The 9,441-nt window shown below is 53.0% G+C and overlaps 1 protein-coding gene across 2 annotated transcripts in view; it reads left to right on the top strand.

Moving 5' to 3' along the window:
- The window catches only part of LRRK1 (leucine rich repeat kinase 1), a 110,542-nt gene extending 101,438 nt beyond the window's left edge, over positions 1-9,104 (top strand). For both annotated transcript variants that reach the window (XM_019503999.1, XM_019503998.1), the window contains exons 31-33: positions 3,255-4,099; positions 4,546-4,647; positions 7,420-9,104. In XM_019503999.1, the coding sequence (XP_019359544.1) occupies positions 3,255-4,099; positions 4,546-4,647; positions 7,420-7,597 (1,125 nt within the window). In that variant the 3' untranslated portion in view covers positions 7,598-9,104. The remainder of the gene's footprint in view (positions 1-3,254; positions 4,100-4,545; positions 4,648-7,419) is intronic.
- The last annotated feature ends 337 nt before the right edge of the window (positions 9,105-9,441 follow it).

The following is a 9,441-nucleotide window of genomic DNA, read 5'->3' as shown; positions in this document are numbered from 1 at the left end:
CTGACCCTGGGCTTCGTCCTGTGCTGCTGATCATCTCTGACTTGGTGGCTCCATGAAATTGGTCCCTGTGCAGAGGGTTAGCACAGGGCCTAGGCACTACTTATACTCACTTAGCCCTTCCAAACAGACCCATGGAACAGTTGTGCCTGCTGGAAGTCTGTTGACTTTTTCATACTGTCTTTAGTACAGAGATTTTCCTGTTCAGCACCTGAGCAAAAAATCTCTCAGTCTTTTATTTTTTTCCCCCTGCTGCCTTCAGCGCTGTGCAGTGAATTCAACTTGCCTTTCATTTCAAATATCTCCTCTCCTGCACTAATTGCAAAATCATTCTTCCAGGGGTTTCTAGGGACCTACTATCTTCTGGCTTCTGCCTCCACTTTCCTGTGTGTCCAGGGAGTATAATAAATGACATCGGGGCCCCAAAACACCAGCTCCCCCCCCAAAAAATGTCTGTGTCATTTCTGCAGAATCCTTCTTTTAGGCTTCGTTTTATTCCTTCTTTCTCTGAGTGGGGAGAGTACAGGCATCCGGGACACGAACCAGGAAGAAGCCCAGGCAAGGTCTGCTAGAAGCTCGGCTGTTTATCAGAGCTGACATTTCTGCCAAACAAGCCACTTCAGGCCTTTCATGTTGGGCTCTTTGAACTTCCAGCCTCTTAAATCCAGTGGGGGAAAGAATCGCTTGCTACAGCAAATGAGAACTTCACCCTTTTCCAAGTATGAGAGCCAATACGCTGATAAAACCTGAAATAACCTAGTCAGATCTCACTGTCCTGAGATTTCGCTTTGAAGGGACTGTTTCTGACGAGTTACTCGTGGGGAAAAACTGACCCGAAAGAAACCCATCTCCGTGCTCTTTTTGTCGTCCAAAGGAAGCATCGTAGAAAGGTGGAAGGAGCAGAGTGTGGCCTGCAACCCTAAACTCTCCCCATCAAGGGAAAAAGAAGGCATAGGAGTTGAAAGTGCCTTTTGGTGTTTGCTGTTTATCTCTGTCTTTTGCAAACAACAGTTAAATCCCTTGAGCCCTTCCCTATAAGAAACAAGCTGCCATCTCATTTCTAGTCCTTTTGCAGAGGATGGTAAGGCAAGACCATATGAGAGTCCCTGGCCTCTGACAGGAGCCTAGAGCGCAGCCCAACAAAAGCTCCGTGGAAGGGCTGCGTCCTGCCAACACTTCCAGTGCTGGGAAGCATCAGGCTTCCCAAGCAGGAGGCGAGGACAGACGTGACCAAGTCTGGGTCGAGTAGAGGCTCCATTCGCCTGCTGTCTGAGGGTTTCCAGGCAGTTTTAAGCCTGCAAGAACAGGACATTGAGGTGGAGGCTCATCTTCCATGCTGCACAGTACGGTCACAGCCCCTGTACGGTCAAGCCAACCTCCCTGGCACAGCCAGACTTCTGGCAGGCCTGAGGCTTCACTGCAGTTCTGGTCCTGTGTTTTCCTTGGCTCTTTCCTGAGCTAAGTTGAAAATGGATTCTGAAAAAGTTACTTAAGGTTTATAGAGAGCACCGTCCCGCCTGGGTTTAGTCACTGCTGCAATTTTGGACTTGGGTGACTTCTGCCTTTTACTGTTATGCCCGCCAACACCCAATAAACCAGGGACTTGATAGTACCACTGCAGTTTATAGGCCTCAGGGGCACGTGGCTCTCACAGCGCTCCTTTGCTAAGTGAGTAACCCTCTTACTTCCAGGCATGCAGTAATGATTCTGAGTTCAAGCCCCTTGTTGGGGACTGACGTGGTGTCTGAATAAAGCAGGCTGTGGCCAAGATGGTGAGTAATGTTGGCACAACCTGGCTGCTGGAGTGGTGTTTGGTAGCGTGCCTTGGGGTGCACAGGGCCAGAACCCCAGTGAGCGCGATTGGCACAGATCTTCATTTTGGGTCCAGTTTATGCATTGAGGATCTGGCCTGTTCTACCTGACAGCAACAAATTGAGGCTGTCAAAAAGACCATTGTGAGGCTAAGAGTAAGGAAAGAAGCCAAACCACACTCTCCCACAGCTGTAGGAGGAGCGACAAAGGGCCAACCGGTGACTCATGGCATGTCTTCGGTGTAGCCGCTGCCATGACCGCAGCTCGGAGAGACGTACTTGCGCTAGCTTTGCACTGGCAAGCTCTGGGGCTGCTAGACTGGGATCCATAGCAGCAGGGACCTCAGGAGCCGTGGAAAACACGGCTTTTGGGATGCTTCACTAATATCCTCTTGTCCCCACAACATCTGTTTCACAGACAGGGAAGCTAAGACACCGTGCTAACGCTCTGCTGCCCCAGAGCAGCAGCTTTCCCTTTGGTGGAGTAGTGCTGTCAGATAAGTGCCTGCCAGCAGTGCAGTCCCCGGAGGACTGCAAGGAGGGAGAGATTGGCCTGTCCTTTCCCCATTTGTCATCATTTCCTCTGGATGCTCCCAAGGCCAAAGCACCCCTCTGTTTTATTCCTGGTTCCTGACTAGAGGGTCGTGCTCTTCTGCTCAGGTCACACCAGTCCCCAAACTGGGGATGAAAAAGGAATTTCCCTTGCAGCAGGCTGTGGGGGCTTTCGCCTCCCTTTGTAGCATAGGGCAGCGGTTCCCAATCTGTGGCACGGGTACAACCCGTCAGTGGCACGCATTAACAGATTTATTACAATTGCTTTATGTGACAAAAATTTGCTGGTGGTACTTAAGGTTGTATCGTTTTAAATTGGCGGTGCGCACTCTGTAAGAGGTTGCAAACTGCTGACATAAGGCATTGTCCTTTCCCTGGGATCCTCTGAGCATGCATTGACCACGTGCTCCCTGTCCTTGCATGGCAGGCTCCGACGGTGCCTTCGTCCCCCTGCTTTGCCTGTGGCAGGTCAAAGAGCATTCCTGGTGCTTCCCAATATTGTTTTGTGCAGGCTTGAAGTGATGGTTCCCTCGGTTAACAATAGCCTGCAAACAGAGGGGGCTGAACATGATGGCCCTGGCAGCCTCTTGCAGTCCAGCGCTCCTGCTCCCGATTCAAACCAAGCTGGGACTTGTACATGATAGTTGTCTTTTTGGGAGCCGCCCTCACCCATCAGAAGATGAGACAGGGTAGATGAAATGTGGGCCTCTGCTGCGAGGTGCCTAGAGGGTGTCACGGGGTGTTTTTATCCTGCTGTTACCATGTGGTTTGATTTGACCTGGGGTATCTCAAGCCGGTTTTAAGGTGTCGGAGCAGCTGGAGCCCAGGCTGGGAGCTCTCTCCTCTTGCCCAGAATATGAATCCAGATAGGGAAACTGTGTCTCTTCCCCACAGAACTCCTACCTGGTGCTGGCAGGACTGTCGGACGGACTCGTGGCAGTCTTTTCTGTGGCGCACGGCATCCCAGATGACAACTGCTCCTACCTGTGCTCACATACCGCGAACCGCTCCAAGTTCAGCATCGCTGACAGCGACCCCCGGCAGAACCCCTACCCCGTGAAAGCCATGGAGGTCACAAATAGTGGGGCGGAGGTCTGGTACAGCAACGGGCCCGGCCTCCTCATCATAGACTGCCTGACCATGGAGATCAGCAGGAGGCTGGAGCCCTACCGTGCTCCCTCAGTGATCACATCTATCGCGTGCAACTCGGAGTGCCACGGCGAGGAAGTGGTCTGGTGCCTCGATGACCGGACCAACTTTCTGGTGATGTACCACGTGACCAGCTACCAGCTCTGCGCGCGCTACTACTGCGGAGACTGCAGCCCTTTAAGGGATATGTTCACAATTCAGGAGCCTTTTGTGGGGATCCCTGCTACCACAACGATAGCCCATAAGGTGCAGGAGGGGAACTCGCTGACTGATATGAGCATTATATACAGCCAGGAGCTTGGCACGCAGATACTGAACCACCAGGACTCGCTCACGGACTACTGCTCCATGTCGTCTTACTCCTCCTCCCCTCCCCATCGAATCACAAGGTCCTTCTCCAGCCTGCCAAGCTCACCGGCAAGCTCATCCAGCGCCCCTTTCTCCACAGACTGTGAGGAGGCTGACAAGTGTCATGAGCTGACGCCTCCCTTGGTCCCAGCCGATAGCGATGCTTCACAGGCAGGTGATAGCACACAGCGTCTCCAAGCCGTGACGATTCTTCCAGTGAAAGACCTCATCTGGATCCCCAGGTAAATCAGGGACCCTGCAAAGCTGCATGAATTGCCAGTGGGAGCATGAGAACTTTGCTCTTATTTCCAATTGCACTTAACATCAGCTGGTCTCAAGACTGTAATTAAGGTAGAGCAAAGAAGTGATGAGGCTCAAATTTCCAGCTGGGAGCCCCCCTTTGCTCAGGTTCGGGATGGCATCTAGCCTTCACCTCTAGCCTGGGCAGTTAGCCCCATTCAAGGCTACCATTGCCACGTGTGGGGGCTGAGCACTTAACCAGGCTCAAAAGAGAAGTGGCCAAATCCCTGCCAGGTATGTCCATCAATGGGAATTAAACATGATAGTTACGGGTGCAACAAGCAAACAAAGATTTCTTAAGTCCCTTAATGTTGAAAGCTAGAAGCAGGGCAGCAATCAGTCTGGACAGACCCTGCAGAAATACTGTCGTTGTGTGTGTCGTTCCTAGGCGGGGAGGAGATATCATTATCATCGGGCTGGAGAAGGAGTCCGGCATGCAGCGTGGCAGAGTGATCGCCGTGCTGAAGGCTGGAGAACTGGCTTCCCACGGGTAAGGCGGGATTAGAGCCCATGTGTTCACCCAGCGCTGGAGTCCAGAGGACATGGAGCCGGGGTCCAAGGGAGGGACCTTCCCACTGGGCCGTTCACCTTTTAGGAGCTTTCTGGTTTGGCTTTTCAGTGCATTTCCCACCCCCTGCAGGGAGATGGTTTTCAGGCTCCAGTGACATGGGCAGGGCCCACGTCCAAGCTAGAGCCACCTTTAGGTTTTTGAGCTGATAGCAAAAGTGGGGGTAGAGACTTCTATGCCCTCATCCTCTATGTCCACCTAGCTCAATTGTAAGTGGGCAGGAGCAGGGAGGCCATGATCCATCCCCCAGAGCATTCCCCATAAATATCCCACCCTCTATCTTGCTTTGTAGGCTTACACTCATGCTGTTGGCCCAATCCTGCTGGGTGCCGACCTCACTGGTGTCGAGGGCACCTGGCAAGGGGCAGGCATGGTTAGTGCTCAGCAGATCTGGTCCCTGTGCAGAACAAGATGTGTAGGTGCTGCAGGACGCAGCGCTCGTCTGTGGCCTCATTCATTCCGGTCAGGTTGAAGCTCTGGCTTTCCATGAGCACACTTGTGCCACGTGCGACACGGTGTGGGAAGGGTTCCTGGATCCCTGTGGAAAGCATTTGCCTGGCATCCTTGAAAATGATTCATAGAGCAAATGAGCTTCCAAGCAAATAAACTGTTATGCTGTGGGCGGGGGTCCTACTGACCAGCATCAGTTGTGCCAGTTGTGTTCGGACCAGCGGACACAAAGAGGAGGCGATAAGGGGTGTGAATGGCCTGCGTGGCGCAGGCAGTGGGACATCTTGCATTGCACTCGGCTTGCCTGCTAATTTAATGCAACAGCTTGTGATTAGCTCCTGTGACACTGCGGTGGAGGGGCACAGCCTGGATCTGCAGAAGAAGCAGGTGCTTACCCAGAGTATGCGCTTAGGTGAACTCGGTGAACATGAAAGCTGCCGTTGCCTGGGTCAGACCAAAGGCCAGCCTTGCCCAGTCTCATGTCACGCAGCACCAGAGAGCAGATGCTGAAAGGGAGGCCTGACCAGGGTTATTTGCTCCTGGTCCTCTCTACCCGCAGCCTCCAGCACTTAAGGTCTAGGATGTTCTGATTCAACAGCGCACAAGCGCTGTCAAGGCAGTGGGTTACAGCCCCAAAACAGCCCAGCTGCCCTCATTTTCAAGCTGCTAGGAGCAGCCCATTGGCCACTGCTTCCCCATCCACTCGGTCAGGGGCAGCTAAACCATGCAGCAGCTACTTACAAAGTAGGCAGCAGCAGTAAGCGTGCAGTTATCTGGAGTACCATCAAGTCATAAAGTGGTGGGGAGGAGGTTGAAAGCTGCCCTGCGCTTAACCGGTATACGGACGACTGCCGAAGCATGTCATGAGGTTAATGGCAGGCAACAAAGCGGGGCTGGCACTACGTTATGCAGTAGGAACAGTGACGTGTCCTGAACCCACAAGTGCCTGTTACACCAATTTGATCCATTTCAAAGTTTGGGGGTTTTTTTTAATTAAGTGAAACCCCAGCGTGGCAAGCAGCAGCAGGCTGAAGTGGCCAGTGTCCAGCCTGCCTGCTTCACAGGGTTGCAGCTTGGCTGCTTCAGGCGCGCAGCCTGTTGACTTAGCCTCATCCGGAGCATGGAAAGCAGCCGGCGTTCCCAGGCTGAGCCCATGACTCACCCTGGGTGTGGAAGCTTTTGCAAGGCTGCAGTGTCACCAGCGCTGCACCTCCAAGGGGTTGGGGGTAGGCTTGATGCTGGACACGCAGGTCCCCTGCCTGCTGCTGGCCACAGAAACTAGCATGCCCCACACCTGGGCTGCTGGGCATATGCCAGAACCTTTGATCCCTGCCCTTGAAGTATATGGTGGGCCATGTTTGGCCACTTCTCCCCCAGTTGACGAGTCCTTCCCCCTTTGAGGGCTGCACTGAAACCGGCAGGACTCGGGTTAGGAGAATCTGGCCTTACCTTTGAGCACGGCATTGCCATCACCGGGGCATCCTGTGGGCTGGGCTTCTTGTGCCACGGGGGTTGCTTGGCTGGGCAGAGCTTTGCATGGTGGAAGCTTCAGCCCCACCATCCATGTCTGTGTCCCTCCAAGGCTCCCTGTGACATGAGGGGAGATAGGAAACCCCAGAGCACTGCACAAAGCCCTCATTGGCTGGCCTGGCATGCCTGGCCACTTGGCATCTCCCATACTCAAGATCCTCAGTCAGAAACCCCCTTGGCGTCATCCTGAGCTGACACCTTCTCACACTGCCCTTCCCTCATGCTCCCTGGCCCCAGCTGTCTGGTGTGGGTGCTGTGTTTGCCCCTGGCCTGCCCTTAGCCTTCCTGCTGCAGGTACCTCATCTTAAACCTAGCCCAGCCACAGCATCGGGCCTTGCTGGCTCAGTTACGTGACCCTGCTCGGGGCTTGGACTGGCTCCTTTGCTGTGTGCAGGAACATCAATACTTAAGCTGCTTTGAAAATACCAGTGAGGAGCTAGGGGAGGGCACCAGGAACCTTAAGGCACCTCTCTGCCCGTTTAGACATACAACTTTCCTTAAAAAGCCCATCCTACATCACTGTAGCACCATAGGCATTGCTATAACTGAACTAGCAGGCCCCTTGTTTCTGATGCTCCCCCCATTCAGTCTCCCCAGCACAGAGGAGGACACTTGTTAACTGGAGCATGTAGCGCACGTGGGTGCCAGACCTGCCTTCCCAGAAGAGCTGCGCTCCTGTAACTCTATTCTCCACCCCTGTCGTTGCCTTCCCAGGGCGCTGGTCGAGGCTGCTGTCGTAGCAAGGGACACTGTTGTGTGCTGCTTTGAGAACGAGACGGCAGAGTGGTGCCTGGCTGTCTGGAGGAGCTGGGGGGCCAGAGACTTCGACGTTTTCTACCAGTCCTATGAGGAGCTGGGGCGGCTGGAGGCCTGCATGCGGAAGAGAAGGTAGTGCTGGCGGGATGACCAAAGGGAGCCTCAGGATGCAGGAACTGACACTCGCGGGCTCCAGCCCAGGCACCTCTGGACTCTGGAGGAGGGCTGGGGCTTTCACGTTTGCTGCTAAGAAGTACTGGTGGGTTCATCCCACGGTGTGCTTGCTACAGAGGCAGGCAGAAGGCCAAAGCAGACAGCTTGTGTGCTGTTCGCCTTTCTCTTCAGCAGGGGATGGAGAGGCCCGAACACCTGGATGTGGGTGATCTCTCATCTATAGTGTGCTGCGGGCTGAGAATCACTACACCGCTGATTCTCACCCGGAGTACTGGGGTACCCTGGGGTGCCTTGAAACACCCTTCAAGGAAGGCACAAGGTACCACGCATCGTTAGCACTGTTGGGGTGTGCACACAATTCCCAGGATAATGCCCACGAGTTCAAATAGGAATCCACAGTGCTAGAACTGCCCTGCCATGGGCTCGCTGAGCTCTTTGCAACAGAAGAGCTGCTCTGTTATTTTTCCATAGTTGAAAAATGAGTGAAAGCAAAGAGCTGGCAGTTTCCAAGGGGAACTTGAGCTGAACAAAGCAGGTCTGGAGTCTAAAAAGATTGAGAACCACTATTCTACACCCGTCTCCTGCCTTTGCCACGTAATACTGAAGCCCAAATGCTGGGTTTCTTGGCAGAAGTGGAGGCTTTTCCTTTATCTTGAGCCTCTCTTTCTGCATTTTTAAATCCCCCACCCCCCCCCATGCACACATCCAGGCTGCTGCTATATTTACACCTTTGGTCCTCAGCCAGGAGTGCTTTACTAACTACCAAGGGATGCAACTCTCCTCCTCAGAGCCCGAGAGCACTACACAGGACTCTGCCGGCCCTGGGGGTGTCTATATTGCTCTCCCAGCAGGGAGAGCCATGTCCCCTGCCAGCTTGCATCCCATCCCAGATTCAGCCTACATGCAGCAGCAGGGTATTACGTCCACACTCATTTACCGGCTTCACAAGTAGGTTTTTGCAGCCTACACTGAACTCCACAAAAACAGGGCAAACTATTGCTTCCATTTGCTGTGGGATTGAGTGGACAGATGAAACAGTTGCAGCTGATTTAGCTTCATAGGCAGATCTCTACTCCTTTTAATCAGCATGCTTGGTTTTTCTATCCATGCCCTAAAGCTAGGTTGGAACGACCGTGCAGTGACCCAGTGTAGACACTTCTGCTCAGTGCATGAGAGCCCAGCAATAACTCTTGGTGGCTGAGTGTATTGTTGGTTAATAAAAGATGCCATGATACAGTATTACTGTGAGACACCCAAAGATATCCTCCTGCCGTGAATGCTGCGGTCTCGGTACACATACGAGCCATTTCACTGCACTGCTGCAGAGGAAACTGTAACCAGAGTTGGATGCAAAGCAGACTACATCAGCACTGCAGACGTTTTACCTTTTTGTAAAGAGAAGGAATCATGTTGTCAGCAGGACTTGTCCTGCTGGCAGTTTTCGTTGTAAATAAATGTGGAAGGAACTGGAACAGAAACTCAGTTTGTCTGTGCAGAAAAGGGTGCATGCAATGCTCAAAATAGCACTTCTTTTACACCTCACCACTGGACCTAGGAAGACACTATCCTGTCTAGCCCATGGCACATGAATGTAGACAACAAGCTCAGGGCATAAGCCTGGAAGACATTACTTTGGTTATTTGTCATGCTTGTCTGACTGTAGAGTCCCAGTTTGTGCAGGGGCAAACCTCTGCGGGCCAGGGGTTGGGCTGCCTTGCTTTTTGGGGTTGAGAGGCTTTTCAAATCCAGACAACTTGACCTGTCCCAAGTTTCATAGGTTCTAGGGTCGGAAGGGACCTGAGCAGA

Source organism: Gavialis gangeticus, unplaced genomic scaffold (assembly GCF_001723915.1).
Source record: "Gavialis gangeticus isolate Ggan-Ray unplaced genomic scaffold, GavGan_comp1, whole genome shotgun sequence".
Taxonomy (NCBI): Eukaryota; Metazoa; Chordata; order Crocodylia; family Gavialidae; genus Gavialis; species Gavialis gangeticus.
The sequence above is the reverse complement of the archived record's forward strand: the minus strand, read 5'-3'. Positions and strand labels throughout refer to the sequence as shown.